Source organism: Triturus cristatus, chromosome 2_1 (genome assembly GCF_964204655.1).
Source record: "Triturus cristatus chromosome 2_1, aTriCri1.1, whole genome shotgun sequence".
In the NCBI taxonomy this organism is placed as follows: Eukaryota; Metazoa; Chordata; class Amphibia; order Caudata; family Salamandridae; genus Triturus; species Triturus cristatus.
In genome coordinates, this window is record NC_140581.1 from 799,718,124 (window position 1) to 799,735,946 (window position 17,823).

The 17,823-nt window shown below is 42.2% G+C and overlaps 1 protein-coding gene across 3 annotated transcripts in view; it reads right to left on the reverse strand.

Annotated features, from left to right (window-relative positions):
* Nucleotides 1-17,823, reverse strand: part of LOC146865898 (kelch domain-containing protein 10-like) — a 603,680-nt gene that overhangs the window by 204,448 nt on the left and 381,409 nt on the right. For all 3 annotated transcript variants that reach the window (XM_085640780.1, XM_085640782.1, XM_085640781.1), the window contains one exon: nucleotides 9,014-9,101. In XM_085640780.1, the coding sequence (XP_085496906.1) occupies nucleotides 9,014-9,101 (88 nt within the window). The remainder of the gene's footprint in view (nucleotides 1-9,013; nucleotides 9,102-17,823) is intronic.

Sequence of the window (17,823 nt, forward strand, 5' to 3'; positions counted from 1 at the left end):
TACAGATGGATATAAACACAAAGAACTTATATAAGTGTCTTATATAAATATCAAATCATATCATCACCATATCAAGTTTCAACAATAATTACAAAAATACTTTTAATCCCACTGGAGACTGGACCATAACCGTCCGAATTTAATCAAAGATCTCAATCCCCTAGCTTTTGACAGTGCCAATTCCATTTCATAAATCCCCCTCAATAACAACCAAAATTCACTAATAGTGGGGCTGGATTTTTCTATCCATACTCTAGCGATAGTCAAACGGGCACATGCCATAAAAATTGACACAAAAAAATTAGAGATATTACCTGTATCCGATAATGACCCCAATAATATTTCCTTCTCTGATAAAACAGTTGTTTTACCAGTTAACGCACTCAGTTCCTGGGCAATCCTACACCAAAAATCGGAAAGCTTGGGACATGTGACAAACATATGCCGTAGATCTGCAGCGAATTCGTTACACTTAGGGCAGTAAGATTTAATAGAATTACTTGAAGAAGTCCATTTAGAAATCACTTTTGGGGTATAATACAACATAAATAAGATGCGGTGCTGTTGTAGTTTTAAATTAATTGAGGTGACAGATGAACTAATTCTGACAAGTGAGTCTGCGACCTCATCGGAAGTCACCTCTATACCAAACAAAGTATTCAATTTAGCTGTAACCTGAAGCATATCATCATCAAGCTCATCCATGAAGCAGCCATAAGCTCTCCCTATGAGGCTACGATTACCATTCTTAAAAATTACACGAAGAACTTCTGTTGTTGGGGGGAGGGCCAGCAGCCCTTTTCCTTGCTTAAAAAAAATCCTAATTTGTAAATATTTAAAGAAAGAATTATACGTAAGCCCGTATTCTGTTAGTAATGACTGAAAAGACTTGAAACCCTTTTCATCATAAAGCTGCCCCAACATAGTGATTCCCTGTTGTTGCCAAAATTGCGTAACTGAATCCGAGAAAATATCGGGAAGCTTAGGATTGCCCCAAAGATAGGTATATTCGTGCCAATCTGAAAGATTGAACTTTTTACAAATATCTTGCCAAATATGAAAAATATGCCGGATAGTCTTAAATCGGACTCTTTTGTAATAGTTAGGATCTGACATAGACTGAAGCAAGAAGCCAGTACTTGAACCAAATGCCAACTGGTACGATAACCAAGGTTTCCTCACATCAGGTCCCTTAACTAACGACTGAATTCGGCTAATGAAGGCAGCCCAAAAGTAGGTTCTGAAGTCTGGAAGTTTAAAACCTCCCTGCTTAAAAGACAGCTTAATGTATCTGAGCGCCCGTCTTGCTCTCCGATAGTTCCAAATAAAACTTCCGACAGCGCTGTCTAAACGCTTGAAAAAGAACACCGGGATCCTTAAAGGGATGGCGCGAAAAAGATAAAGAAATTTAGGAAGTATATTCATCTTTACTATATTGCACCTCCCAATAATAGTCAGCGGGAGCTTTTGCCACCTACGCAGATCATTATTCACCTTTTTCAAAAGCGGTGTATAGTTTAGATCGAATATATCATTTGTGCAGGCACTTAGACAGACCCCCAGATACCTAGCCGAAGTTGTAATACCTAGTGAAGATGGGGCAGATGTCAAAGTATAGTTTAGGATAGACTGCGTCTTATTTAAATTCAATTTGTATCCAGAGAAAGACCCAAAACGCTGCGCTTCTTGAGTTAATTCAGAAATAGTTTCCACTGGCGTTGTGGAAAAAACAGCAATATCGTCCGCATATGCGGTAATTTTCAAAGAAATACCATTAAATATAACCGGTGATATAGACAAATTATGGAGTAGATGTTTAATAAAGGGCTCAATATATAATGCAAATAATAAAGGAGAAAGCGGACACCCTTGCCGTGTACCACGAGAAATACTAAACACGGACGAGACGAGCCCACTGTACTTAATCGTAGCAGTAGGTTTGTAATATAGTTTTTGAATAGCCGAGATGAACCTCCGACCGAGGCCGAAAGAGCCCATCGTGCACCACAAGGAGCCCCAGGCCACCCGGTCAAAGGCCTTCTCGGCATCCAACATAATCATCCCAATCTGTTGATTCAACTGGTTTGCGACGTCAAATGCTACTATAGCCATGTTAATATGCGCAACAGTATCCCTACCAGGAATAAAGCCGTGTTGTTCCTCAGATACTAGATAATGCATCAAAGGTGCAAGACGGGATGCTAGGAGTTTAGAAAAAATTTTAGCATCTGAATTAATTAAAGATATCGGTCTATATGAACCGAGGTTGTCAGGCGGCTTGTCTTTTTTGGGAAATACAACAATATTAGTTTTATTCCAAGAGGGGGAAGAATCCCCACCCATAAGTATGCCATTAATCAATGTGAGCAGAATTGGAACTAAAAGATCCCTAAATATTTTATAAAATTCTAGTGGTAAAGTATCTTCCCCAACTGCTTTGCCCGTAGGCAATGCTCCGATTGCGAGATTGAGCTCTGCAAGATCAGCATTTCTCTCTAAGCTTGACATCTGAAACGAGTCCAAAACAGGCGAATCACTCTCCTGTTTGTAAGTGGTAGCTAACTGTATGTTAGAACTCGTTGTTTCTCTATATAATTCAGTGTAAAATAAGCAAAATTGTTCCACTATCTCTTGCGGTTTTGAGAAAATATTACCATTTAGCCCAATAACTCTTTTTATGTAGAGCCTTGGCTTTTTGATCTGCTAACTGATGGGCCAGTACTCGTCCAACCCGTTCACTGTACTCGTACTGTCTAGTTTTAAACTTAATAAAGTCGTTTCCCACTTTTTCTTTAAGTCTTCTGCCGAGCTTTACTCTCATATCCACGACCTGTAAATATATTCGATGTTCCTCAGCATCTTTGAGAATAATCGATTGGGCAAGTTGCTGTTCTAACTCCATATATTTCATGTAGTCACTATCCATCAAATTAAGATAGGACCGATTTTGTTTGACTATGTATTGTAGTGTAGCCCCCCTTACATATGCCTTCAGGCAATCCCAGACAATTGCCAGAGATGCAGAGTGTAAATTATTGACGAGGTATTCCTTTAGGGCACCTTGCATAAATACTATATAGTCTGAGTTATTAAGCAAATGTTTTGGAAATGAAAAATCTCTAGTCTTAGCACCCTCATCATTTCCCGAAGCTAACGTAAGCATTATGGGATTATGGTCCGAAGTGATCTTTGGACATACTACCATACTGGAGTTCTCCAAAATACTATATTTAACAAGGATCATATCTATCCGCGAGTAATGTTTATGCAGATGTGAGAAATAGGTAAAACCTGGCTGTGTAGGATAAAGCACTCTCCAAGCATCCTCCAACTGATGTAAATAGAGCAAATCTTGAATTGCTAACCTCACTCGGCTCATTCTATTCCTAATTTTAGTGTTTGTAGTGTCGGCTTTCTTATCCAATATGCAGTTTAAGTCACCCATCACTACAAGGTCCCCAGACCAATTTAATAATTCCGAACTAAGGAAAGTAAAAGTATCAGGGGAATCATTATTCGGGCCATATATTGTACAGATTGTCATTATACGATTAGAAACAGATATCTGAGCTATCACCCATCTCCCATTGGGGTCAGCCAGGGTCCTTGAGATTTTAAACACAGAGCACTTAGCTTTCAATAATGCTACCCCACGAATAGATACGGCCTGTGATGTACAAATAATTAAATCATAGCCTAATTAAGATAGTTTCTATCTTTGTAAGCCACGTGTGTTTCCACGAGGCCGATCATGTCTGGTTTGAAAACCTTCAACTCCTCCGCGACAAGTCTTCTTTTATTAGCTTGATTCAGACCACATACAATCCAACTCATGATTTTAAATTTACTACTTAACATAAAATAGGTTCGTCTTAATTCCACAATTATTAGATCCAACTGTAGACAGGCTGACAAAATGAGTTCGCAACCAATATTTTAATATTTTACTTAGTGTATTGTGACCATTTTTCCCCCCCTTCTCCCTACCCAACCTGCAGACTCTTCCCACCCCCCACCCCACCCAAAAACAACTCCCACCCAGTTTCCATGGAAAGGAATCAACCCCTTAACTGAGCTGTCCTGAATGACAGCAAAAGGAGAACACCACACGCCCACCGCCCAGCTGAGGACCACCACTCCCACCCACCCCCTAACCTGTCCTAGAACAGTTTATTTATCCACAGAAGAGAGACAGCTCTAAAGCCTTAGAGAATAGTAAGAAATAATACAAACGTCGTCATGGAAGAATAACAACAAATACAACACAAATGAACATCACTCAGTCCTTTATTACAGTTTGCCAATTATGAAGAGCTTTTCTTGCATCCTGCTCCGTGAAAATAAAATGAGTATGACCATCTTTGATGACTTTCAAACGGGCAGATTCCTGTAATATAACCTGAGAACAAATAACTTTGAGGGGGTCCATAAGTTGCAGTAAAAGCCACCGCCTTTCCATAGTGGGTTTTGAGAGGTCAGAGCGTACAAATATAGAAAAAGAACCCACTTTTACAGGGGCTGTTGGACGAGCCTTAAAAAAAATGGCCTGCCTTAACAAGAAATTACCCAAAAAAACTAGGATAGTCCTTGCAAAATTTCTTTTGGATTGAGTGTCTCGTGGGAGAAAAAGTGGTAGCCTATGTGCTCTTTGGACTTGAGTATCCATATCCCAGTCCGCTAAGTCTGGAAATGCCTTTTGAAGGAGACCAACAATAAATGCTCGTGGATCAGTCCCTTCGCTACCTTCCGGGATCCCAAAAATCCCCAAGTTCATACGCCTCTGGCGGTTCTCAAGGTCTTCTAGTTTCAATTGGATAGTAGTCAACTGCGACTCATGTATGCCAACCTGTGTCATAGTAAGAGAAATATCCTCCTCTACAGCAGCCACCCTGTCTTGAAGATCAGAGACCTCTACAGTTAGATGAGATACTTTACTAGTAACCTCGGCCAGTGATTTTTTAATTTCGGCATTATAAGCCCTGACTTGTTGTTAGTGTTGCTGGGCTTCAAATCCCTGGATCTTGAGTGCTTGCATAATCCCGGATAGAGATGGCTCCTTCTCAGAGATTTTGTCGTGAGGGAATTCTTCAAGGCATTTCTCCACCCCGGTGGTCCCTGCAGCCCCTGAGTCTGGTAAGTCTCTAGATAAACAAAAATGAGCAGGAATAGCGATTTGACCATTGGCTACTATTGTAGTATCAGCATCATGACCCGATTCCCGAGAACGGATCTGAAACCCATCCTGAGGACTATCTACTACTGCCACATTATCAAGAAATTGACCGTCTAACTCCATAACTATCTCACTCTTAGATGTGTCAGAGGAAAGGACGGCTGGGACAGGGTCTGATTGATCATTTAAAATCGGAGTAGTTTTAGTTGTGACAGGAGGAGGGGCAGGAATTCCTGAATTAGATAGCCGAGAGACAATTGATCTAACTTCCCCCTTTGTAGATACCCATTTCCGAAGGGGGCTCAGCTCTAGACTTGATTTTGTATTACTAACTGCCCCTTTCAGCCGCTCCAGTGTCTCTGTTAGATGAGCCTTGGTATTTGCCCCACTCGTGCCCCCCCATCCTCTGCCACCTTTCCCAGACCTGCCTTGTTTATGAGTTTTTCCTTTCTGAATCCTCCAGCCCTCAGAAGTTCCGTTAGTAATACCACGGCCTGACTCTGCAGTATCCAAATGTTCATCAGAACTGGTAGCAGATTTATTGACCTTCTACTTTCTGATATCGGCGTTTCCACTAGCCCCGATTAAGTCCTCATTTAATGGAGACCCTGGGCTCACAATGATAGGGCCAGGATCAGGACCAGAACCAGGCCGCCGCTTAGTGGGAACCCCACTAGTCTGTGCTAGTGAGAGCAAAGTGAGAGAGTCTCCATATATCAAATTAGGAGAACAAGACACTAAACTCTCTTGATTAGGATCTAGAACTTCATTATATGGCTCCCGAGGATGGGTTTGCAAGTCCGCGTTAGCCCATTTCCCGTCTGCTGCGGAGTTCCGGGATCCACCAGAAATCTCCTTCCGCACCGGTGCCGTACAGAGCCAATAGAGAGGGACCGCTGTGCGGAATGCGGTTACGACCGCCAGACAAATCACGATGCCTCAAACAGCCCATCACTTTGCAGTGGAGAATCAGGCCATTCGGGGACGGCGGAAGCACTACTGTGGATAGCGAAAATCCACCTCCACGCATTCCTGACTGCTGGGCAAACAGCGGTTTTGGGTCTTACCGCAGCAATTCCGACCACCGCGGATGGATTTTCAGCTTTTCTGGACGTTACCAGCAGTGTATCGTGAAATCCGACCGCCGTGGTAGGATGTTTCAGGCAGTGCATCCTAATCTGACCGCCGGTTTGGACGCGGTACCTGCGGACGGTAATTTTCCGCTAACAACCACGGCAGTCGGAATGCTTTTCTGACCGCCATCCTAATCGACCCCTAAGATTGGTGTTCTTTAAGAGGTGGGAAGCTTCACACACAGAATATTACAATAACATAGATTATAATTCCCATTGGTCATGCTTCTCTGGAGTTCCCAAAACATATGAAATAGCCCAGTAGATCACTATTATGGCAGATTCTCCTATAGGGGTCATTATGCTGTGCTCTTAAAGAGATATATATTGAAGGTACATAAATGTGAAGTTAAGAATAGTAAATCTTTACTTTCATCACTGTGCTCACCTTACATTATTTGGTCCACAATATTAGTGTGCTACAATATTCTTGTATTCAATATTCAAGAGTATAATCCTATGTATGTACTATACAAAAGCTAAAATATCATACCATAGAAACTACCCTGACTCCTGGAGGAGATGTAAATATACTCTGTGGAACTTTATTCATTTACCCTGGAGCAGCCACCTGTCCATACTTTATAGATTACCTGTCAATGAGTTTTGTTGTTGATCTCCTTAGCATCCTTCTGGGGTTTTTAAACACAATTCAGCTACAGAATGTCAGACTCGAGGCGGTCATGATGCTAACTGCCCCCCCCCCCATTTATGGGTAGATCTTCACCCCCCCCACAGCTCACTGACCTGAGATATTATACTTTAAGTGAAAGGAATATGCCTTCTGATATCTTTCTGATATACGTAACATACACAAAAACGTTTGTCCTTTATTCCAGTTTGAGATCGGAAAAGCTTAGTAGATATATCTTGCTACTCAATATGTTAAGAGTTGCTTCACAACATTCCTCCTCACATATGCTTGGGTCCTATAGGTATTCGTTTTATTTTATTTTATGTTATTTATATACGATACCACTGAAAATAGATAGTAGGCATGTGTAATGACCAAACAACAATTGATGGAGGCTATATATTTGCAACAAATTGGTCCACGCCTAGGAAAAAAAGATTTATGTCATTTTATGAAAAGATACAATATTTTAGATGAAGCATATTCCATTGCATGGGGACCAGAACAGAGAATCTCTCTTGTCCTATTGAAATGTGGATTTTGTGACATAGAAAAAAAGCCCTATTGTTGGAACTCTGTGTCAAGTTGTCCAATTTGGAGCATAAACAAGGTTTTCTCAGAGGAACTACATGCACACATAGCAACCTTTCCACAAAGTCATTTTGGAGCACATGAATTAGTACTCCTGTAGTACTCTGTTATGTGCTCTTACGTGCCTTTGTGAATTGGCCCAAAACTGTTAGCATGGGAATAAAATGGGAATATTCTGGGGCTCTTCTTATACAATTAGTATAAACAGAAAGGACTGTGCCCTCCCTACACTCTGACTAATAGGGAGTTGGACATTCCAGGCCGATTCAGAAAGTCATGTTAAAGTATGTAAAAGAGTCCCCCTCTAGTTCTACTTCTTGTACTCGTAAATACTTTTGTGGATTGTCCCCTTAAATATCAATCAAAAGAGCATGAAAGTCATTTTCTTAGACATGGGAAGTCAATGCAAATAGTGAATAACCGGAGAGATGTCATCATGTTTAGCTGAAAGAGTACACGAACTGCACCATTTTGTTCACGTTGGAATCTAATCCCCTGGTACTCTGTCTAACGCTAGGAGCTTTGCCACAATAAATTTGCAATTGGTCGGAGTTTACTGTGCCTTTCAATGTACACATTGGCATTTGTTTAAACTTATGCAATTAAAATAACCAACCTGCACCACTTATCTAATACAACTCTAAAACGTCCTTATCCCAAATGACACCCGAATTGACTGCCATTTTTACATATGAGGTGTGAAAGACAAATAAAATAAGGGGTATTATAGGGCTCAAAGTACAAATTGACGTGAAAAAGTACATCTTGGCGTTAATACCATTTATTTAAAAAAAATCCGTGATTTCATTGACTAGATGCACTGAGGTTGGCTGTACAAAAATGACTGGAAAATATTGTAAAATGAAGACTTTGGGGCAGATTTACAAGAAAGTGACGCTGTACAGATGCGTCACTTTCCCTGCGCCACCCTTAGAAGACCCTTGCGCCACCATAGATGCGCCATATTTACAATACGGCGCACTATGGCGCAAGGATTGACAGATGCGTCAGAAATTCTGACGCATCTGTTGGCGAAAAAGTCACGCATTGCTGGATTTGTGTCGCAAGCACGACGCAACTCCAGCAATGCGTGTTGAGGCCTATTCCCACTACACTGCGTCACTACTTACGCCTGCTTGAAGCAGGCGTAAGGTTTTGACGCAGTAGCGTCCTAAAAGTGGCACAGTGAAATCTTGTGGATATCACTGAGTCACTTTTACAAGGCCTTCCTGCGTGGGAACGCCCCCCCTGCATACATTATACCTGACGCAGGTATAATGTGACACAGGGCTTTACAACGTGATGCATCTCCCTAGATGCATCACGTTGTAAATAGGCTGCATTGTTTGTGCCGCTGTTGTGTCAAAAAAGTGACGCAACTGCAGCGCTAAAGTCACGCAAGGGGCTTGTAAGTATCCCCCTTTATATCCGAAGCGTACACAACAGACATATTACAGTTAACATTGTACAGTAATAACTTACTGGCATTGGAGGCGGGGAGTCCACTCTTGCCGGGATTGGAGACTCTGTTAATTCGTATTTTACTTTGGGAATTTTTGTGGGTGTGAATCTGAAGCCATGGGAGAAATAACAACACCAGAAGGGAAGATTAGTCAAAGGAAGATCAATTTACCTAACAAAAGGAAAGCTGCTGGGTACACCACTGCTTACCAACACGGACATCAGAACACAAAGGGGAGAAAGAATCGCATCATTGGGGGTTATTTATAAAGGCATTTTGGAGCATGTAAAGAACTACTCCTTTAGGACCATCTGACGTACTCCTGCATGCATTTGTGATTTGGCCTCAAAACATCTGAATTCGGTTTAAAATATGAATATTCAGGGAGCATTCATATACAATTAGTACTAATAGAAAGCACTGTACACATTCACTGCACTTTTAATATTAGGGAGTTATATACTTTAGGTCTATTCTCAAAGACATCTTAAAGTAAGAAAAGTAGTACTTCTGTTGTGCTTTTTTACAAACTCTTTTATGCGCTTCTAAATAGGCCCAAAACATCTAAAGGCAATACTGACATAACAAGCTTCACCACAACTGGCCTCTGGTAACCCCGGGCAGAGACCTCCCCTCCGCCACGGAGTGTGTGGAGATTTGCCTTCTCCGCAGAACGCACACTCCACAGCGGAGCGGAGTTGGCCAGCCCCCCCTCCACCCCCTCTACTAACAAGTAACTCACATTAATTAAAAATTAATTTAAAACCACTTACCTCTGTACTGCGGCGTCCCTGGGCTGCCCTCCTCCTCTTCCTCGCCATATCATGCATAGCATGCGCAGTTTTCTCAAGGTTACTGATATGGCGAGGAAGAGGAGGAGGGCAGCCCAGGGACGCCGCAGTACAGAGGTAAGTGTTTTTAAATGTATTCTTAATTAATGTTTACTTGCTTGTTAATAGAGGGGGTGGAGGTGGGTGGCTTGGCGGAGCGGAGTTTCACTGTGTTTGTTTGGAACTCCATGGAACTCCGCGCACCCCCGCTACGCCCACAATGCCCAGGGTTAGCCTCTGGGCTATGAACTGAGGTATGGGAGCTCCGTTCAGATAGTGGATTTATTTCCTATGCAGTGATATTTACACTTGAATGATTACATTGAAAAAAGAACATCACCTTTCTTTACCTCTAAGTATGTGTTTGGGAGAGAGGCTCAGTGCATTGGCAATGAAGCCAAATGTTAAAATCATTATCTCTGATTCACTGCTTCTTTCTCTGTTGTCCCACTGTTTTTGGAGTGGAAGCACATGGTAGTTAAATTCAGAGGTGAAGGTGTAAAAAAATAAAATTACATAATGAAAGGGTGTGGGGGCTGAATCTGAGACTGTGCACACATTGCTTTGAATCACTCAGCAATGCTTCTACAGTGCTTCATGGACAAGTGACTGCAATAAAATGTGCTAAAAAAGAATAAAACTACACATGGCCAAGAACAGGAATTGAACTGAACCTGTAGCAGTAAACAAGTAAACAAGGAAACTGGTGGGATTGAGATATTTGGCAATTAAGGCCCTGAAAAGTAAGCAGAAGTGATTGGTCGAGTGAGTGTCTGTGCGTGTGAGTGAATGCCCAATTCCTCAGCATACAATGTTTGTATACATGTGGTAGCGGTGCATCTTTTAATGTGTTAGGCGCTAGAGCCAGGCACATGAAGCTAGCTGCTTTCAAACCGTTGGTAAATAGATGTGTGCCCATGGCTAATGGAGCAGCACTTACTCATAACAGATGGGGCAAATGGTGCTCCAAATGGTTGTTTCAAACCACAGGAGTATTGGCATTTACTGTTTCATCTATGTTACTGCGTAGGAAGGGCAGATATTTCTTCTCTAGTAATACAGTGTTTTCTATTCACAACTGGAACTTCCTCGATTAGGACGTTTTTGCCTAAATATGAACTTCAGACAGTACTCCAGTGGTGGTACTATACAGTCTGTCTGCCTCTCAAAAACGTAGACTGCATTGTGTGCATGTGTTATGGTTTTCAAGGAGAATATAGAGTACAAAATATCTTGGCGACAAAATATCGAGGTCTAAGTATCAAGAACCAAAATATAATGAAGGTGAGAATATATGTAGATAGCTATAGGTTCAATATACTTAGCATCACATATATGTTCATTGACGATACATATATCTCCAAAATACGTATATGGAAAGTTAAGAATAGTACATTTATATTTGTCTATATGTATGTACCTTCATGATATTTTGGTTCTCGATATTTACTTCACAATATTTTAGCCCAACAATATTTTCTACTCTGTGTTCCGACATATAACCATATTCATGATCCTGGCAGACCTGCTGGTTGGAGGTTGGGAGAGATACGTCATTTTAGCAGCTCCCTTCCTGGCGAATCTGTTGTTAATAACTAGGAGTAGGCAGAACCTGCAGAATTTGATCGGATGTATGACGTTACAACGCACACTTTTACAACGCATGCACTTACAACGCATTTTTTACAACGCATAATCCATTACAACGCATGACATTACAACGCATGACACTACAACGCATTTTTAAAAACTACCTTTACAACGCATTTCCATTACAACGCATACTACCTTTACAACGCATACCATTACAACGCATAATATTAAATTGCATTTAAGGTAAGTATTAGATAGTATAGGGGTAAAAGTTACTTTTCTAACTCCAGGGGGTGCAACAGTAGGGTAAGTGATGGATAGTATATGGGTAAAAATTACTATTCTAACTCCAGGGGGTGCAACAGTAGGGTAAGTGTTGGATAGTATAGGGGTAAAAATTACTATTCTAACTCCAGGGGGTGCAACAGTAGGGTAAGTGTTGGATAGTATAGGGGTAAAAGTTACTTTTCTAACTCCAGGGGGTGCAACAGTAGGGTAAGTGTTGGATAGTATAGGGGTAAAAATTACTATTCTAACTCCAGGGGGTGCAACAGTAGGGTAAGTGTTGGATAGTATAGGGGTAAAAATTACTATTCTAACTCCAGGGGGTGCAACAGTAGGGTAAGTGTTGGATAGTATAGGGGTAAAAATTACTATTCTAACTCCAGGGGGTGCAACAGTAGGGTAAGTGTTGGATAGTATAGGGGTAAAAATTACTATTCTAACTCCAGGGGGTGCAACAGTAGGGTAAGTGTTGGATAGTATAGGGGTAAAAGTTACTTTTCTAACTCCAGGGGGTGCAACAGTAGGGTAAGTGTTGGATAGTATAGGGGTAAAAATTACTATTCTAACTCCAGGGGGTGCAACAGTAGGGTAAGTGTTGGATAGTATAGGGGTAAAAATTACTATTCTAACTCCAGGGGGTGCAACAGTGGGGTAAGTGTTGGATAGTATAGGGGTAAAAATTACTATTCTAACTCCAGGGGGTGCATCAGTAGGGTAAGTGTTGGATAGTATAGGGGTAAAAATTACTATTCTAACTCCAGGGGGTGCAACAGTAGGGTAAGTGTTGGATAGTATAGGGGTACAAATTACTATTCTAACTCCAGGGGGTGCAACAGTAGGGTAAGTGTTGGATAGTATAGGGGTAAAAATTACTATTCTAACTCCAGGGGGTGCAACAGTAGGGTAAGTGTTGGATAGTATAGGGGTAAAAATTACTATTCTAACTCCAGGGGGTGCAACAGTAGGGTAAGTGTTGGATAGTATAGGGGTAAAAATTACTATTCTAACTCCAGGGGGTGCAACAGTAGGGTAAGTGTTGGATAGTGTAGTGTAATATTATGCTTTGTAATGGTATGCGTTGTAATGGTAGTATGCGTTGTAATGGAATGCGTTGTAAAGGTAGTTTTTAAAGATGCGTTGTAGTGTCATGCGTTGTAATGTCATGCGTTGTAATGGATTATGCATTGTAAAAAATGCGTTGTAAAGGTAGTGCGTTGTAAAAGTTGCGTTGTAAAGGTTGTTCCCCAATTTGATCCTGTGGAATTCTGGACACTACACCAGCTGTGATTTAGAGCCAGTAACGGATTCCGCGCTGATAAATCAGCACTCATGTCACCACGTGGTGGGCCAGGGAGAGCAGCTACTCAAGTTGATTTTGCTGCCGCCCAAGTAGATTTTCTACTCTAGGGGCACACTTCTCCTTGTGCAATTTACCCTTCAGTGGAGCGTCCTGTTGGTGACCTACCTCTGCTGTCCTGCAGTCCCTCGCCGCCGCCACCTACATCAGCGGCCGCAGAGTGGGGAAAGAACAGGAAAACTACATTTCCCAGCAGCCCAAGCGCCACCGGACCCGCGGACGTCTTGTTCGCGCCACGAGGCGCTCAAAAGAGCGACGCAGCCTCGGTGGAGCGGGTCTCCTTGTGCAATTTACCCTTCAGTGGAGCGTCCTGTTGGTGACCTACCTCTGCTGTCCTGCAGTCCCTCGCCGCCGCCACCTACATCAGCGGCAGCAGAGTGGGGAAAGAACAGGAAAACTACATTTCCCAGCAGCCCAAGCGCCACCGGACCCGCAGACGTCCCGTTCGCGCCACGAGGCGCTCAAAAGAGCGACGCAGCCTCCGCGTCGCGGGACGCGCGCGGGCGACGCCGGGCTGAGCCCGGGCAGAGGGCGGGCCGTCTGTGGCCGTCCGGGGCAGGAAGAGGCAGGGCATGGCCACGGATCTTTGATTATCTACGGACTCGTAAGTGTTCAGTTCCACGCATATACCTGTTTTACAGGTTATTGTATTTAACGTCATGATGTCGAAGTCCAAGTCTACTAACCAACCTGGTACAGGAGAAAAGAGGACTATGGATAATTATTTGGTAAAAGTCGTAAATAAGATCAACAAAGAACGGAGACTCTCATTGGGCAGATCAAGCCTTGAAGTACCTTTAGCGGACACATTAGCACTTAATACTGAAACATCTATTTTAGAAAGTTGTAGGGGTAATACTGTCATTGAGACTGTAGAGGTGATTGTCGATGTACCCCCTGATGTGGTTAATGTTGAAAGCATTGACGAGCCTATCTCCTTAAATGACTCTTCCCCCCCACAGACTACAGCATCCTGTTCCAAAACCACCCTAACTCCTTCTCCTATGCTGAGGAAAGTGCGGGCGTGCAGGAAAGCACCAGTGAAGAGGGTGGTGTCTCACAAGTCTAAAAAGCAGGGTACAATCCAACCAAGCAGGGTGGTTACACCAGATTCGTTAAAAGATATACTGGGGACTAATGATAAAGCTGAGGGGGTTTTCCTTCATACAGCCTCAATAGGACATCTGGTATCTATCATTGAGTCAAAACTGGAGGCCTTAATTAGCCCCTTGCTGGTAAAGTTAAATTCAGTCTCTGCAGAAGTAGACTGTTTAAAGGGTCTCTTGGCCTCTTATGAAAATCGACCTTCTTCCTTGATAACCCCCAAACCGGCCGCTCCGGCCCTTGGGGTTCATAATTCAATAGATAGTGCCTTGGGACCTACGTTTGGTATTTACAGTAAGGGAGCCTCTGTGAACCCGGGGGCAGCAGCCAGTTAAGTCGGCCTGTAAATGTACCATCCACTGCAACATCAGTACCTTCCTCTTCCCCTTTAGCCACTTCATCAGGCACAGCTTTCCCTGCATGCACACGCCCACAGAATGAACAGAAGCCTGTAGCTGAGGGAGATGTTGGGTTTACTAATCACAAGAGAAATCATATCGTTAATCTCCCACCACAGTGCGAACCTTACGCAGTGGTTTTGATTAATGTCCCTGAGGTCGACTCCAGTATGCTTAATTCCAGGCAGGAAACTCACGATTCTCTAAAAAACATTTCACTTGCCTGGCTCAACAAAAACTGTGGTTTTCCGCTGGCATTTTCTAAAGATATCTTGTCTACCTGCAGAGTTGGCTGGATAGGGGAAGGCAGGAAAACCACCAGAGGGGACTGTATTATAGTTAATTTTAGATACCCACAGCATGTGGCAACTGTCCTCCTAAAAGCCGCCTCCTTACCCAACCAAGTTAATTCAGTCTCTGCTAAACCTCTGGGTTATTTTTATAGTTATTTGAATTGCCAGCAACTACCACGGCATCAACAGGATGAGCATTATGACCCTGGTTTAACTAAAGGGTGGGTTGGTTACCCTCCTAACTTGCTACCGAGAGTCCCGATGCATTGTAATAGAGGGGATATTCCCGGAAATGAGCCATTTAGCAGGCAGAGGGATTACACCCTCCCCCTTTTTAATCGATATTCTGCCTTGTCCTCATTGGAGGAAAACGACTGACTGTTTAATAACATCAGGAAGTCGAACGACAAACAAGCTACCAGTGAGCAGTCCAATATAGCAGCGACTGCTTTTTCGCCCTCTCAATTTGAAACTAATAAAGTGGATGCTGTTATGGTGAGCATAGGAACTAAACGGACAAAGACTGTAACCTTGCCCTCCGTCGCAGACTCCCTTTTAATTTCAGAACCCTGCCTTGTAGAACGAGTAAACGATTGTACAGTGGCAAACTGTGATTCCAATACAGGTTACCGCGTTGTTACGTGGAATATTGCAGGTTTGAAAAGGAAATTAGATTCCCCTTTCTGGAGGGATTTTATTAATATAGGGTATGATATAATATGTCTTCAGGAGACTTAGTGCGAGGAACCTATTTTTATTGAGGGATATTCAGCACACAGTTTGAATGCAGTGAGTTCGACCGCTGGAAGAGCCAAAGGTGGTCTCTTGATTTTAATATCTACTAAACTAAACTCCTGCAAAACCAAAAGTTGTGTTTCAGTGGATGTCTATTCTCAGGTATTACGTCTAGAGTTTGATACAGGGAAAGATTTGTTGCTGATACATTTTTATTATAATGTATTCACTGCTGACAGAGGTAAAATTCTGATCCAGCTAGAAAAAGAAATTGTGAGGACACAGGCCGTTTCAGGCCATCAGTCGATTGTCCTTTGGGTGGGTGACTTTAATATAAGTCCTTGTCCTTTTGCCACGAGTAACTTATGTGGTTTAAGAAGGGAATCCGGTAATACGGAGGAAAACGATTGTTTACATTTCCCACATTGTGCGTATGGTACCGCCCTAAATATGATGCTAGCTAAGTTTGACTTGGATATGTTAAGTTGTACGAAAAATAATACTAATGAAAACTGTCCAACTTTTACTGGTAGAGGAGCTAACTCATATATTGACCACATTTTACTGTCTAACGATTGTGCATATTCCAACTTGTATGTCAACGAGCAAATTTTAAGTGATCACAACAGTATCTCTTTATCAATGCATAGTTGGGGTCACAAAAACATGGATGCCAACAATTGTATCAATAACATCGAGGCAGTAAGACCTAATGGGTTTAGGATTAAATGGACAACGGTTGTCCCACATGAATTATTGGAGGAGGTCTTAAGAAAATGCAACATGGAAGTAAATTATTGTATTGGCGATGAGGTACATCCACATGTTGTACTTGACCACCTGTGTACAATTAATGAAACAATTGACAATCTACTCACAAAACCATATAAGGGGAAAAAAGAAATCAAGACCGGTTGGTTTGATACAAGCTGTACTCAGGCTCTCCATGCCTTAAAACAAGCGTTGAGCTCTAAACCTCGAAACTGTATAATAATTAAAAATTGTCGTGCTGTTTATAAAACATCACTCATTAAGAGGAAAAAAGCTCTCCAAGAGGAGGCCTGGAATAATCTCAGCTTTGCGGCCGAAACAAATGATAGTAAATTATATTGGCACACTATAAACAGTCCTTTTTTAAAAAATGATATAGTGCCTGAAATAACTTCTCACGTTGACTGTAAATCATGGATGCATCATTTTTTAAACATTTTTAACCCGGATAGGTTAATTTTAGATTCCCATCAGGATAATGAGTTTACCTGGCCAAGATTGCCCCTGGCTATTGGCCTGGATGAGGTCTATGAGGGTCTAAGTAACAGCAAAGGTGGCAAGGCGCCTGGCCCGGATGGGGTCCCGCTGGATTTATATAAGTCCGAGATTCATTTGTGGGCCCCCATTCTGACCAGGTTATTTAATGCAACAGTGGAGGGACAGATGCCAATTTCCTGGGGCCAGTCTATAATCATTCCCCTTTTTAAGAAGGGCTCCAGGTCTGAGGCAAGTAATTATCGTCCCATTTCACTACTAGACGCATCTATAAAAATTATGAGCAGAATAATTCTAAATAGACTTGAGACTTGGGCCAAGGACAATTCGATCATTTCAAAGGCACAATACGGATTCAGGAAAGGTCTGGGGACGCTGGAGCAGTGTGTTAATTTAGACCTCCTTATACATAAATACACTGTTGCTAAGGATGGCAATCTGTTCCTCTGTTTCGCAGACCTAAGCAGCGCCTTTGATCTTGTAGATCACAACATCTTATGGGACACCCTGTTAGATCTAGGCGCCCCTAAAGAGTGTGTATACTTTCTGGCCCGGTTATACTCCGGACTTTCATGCAAAGTACGCTATGGTCCTATGGGAGAATGTACGCCCTTTTTTAAAGTCGCAAGAGGTATTCGCCAGGGGTGCGTCTTGGCTCCGTTTTTATTTTCACTATTTATAAATTAAATTGATTCGATTTTAAGTAAATTGCCTTCAGACGCCCCTGTGATTGATGGAAGCGTTACTCCGATTTTATTATACGCAGATGATGCGGTTCTTTTATCACAAACACAGAATGGCCTACAACGCCTAATAGATAGATTTGTGTTATTTACCAAAGATAGGAAACTGATTATCAATAAGACCAAGACTTTTGTTATGACCTGTGGAAAGAGGGTGAAATCTAATTCTTCCTTCTTTATTGATAAAGTTAAAATACAACCGGTCAACAGTTTCTGTTATTTGGGG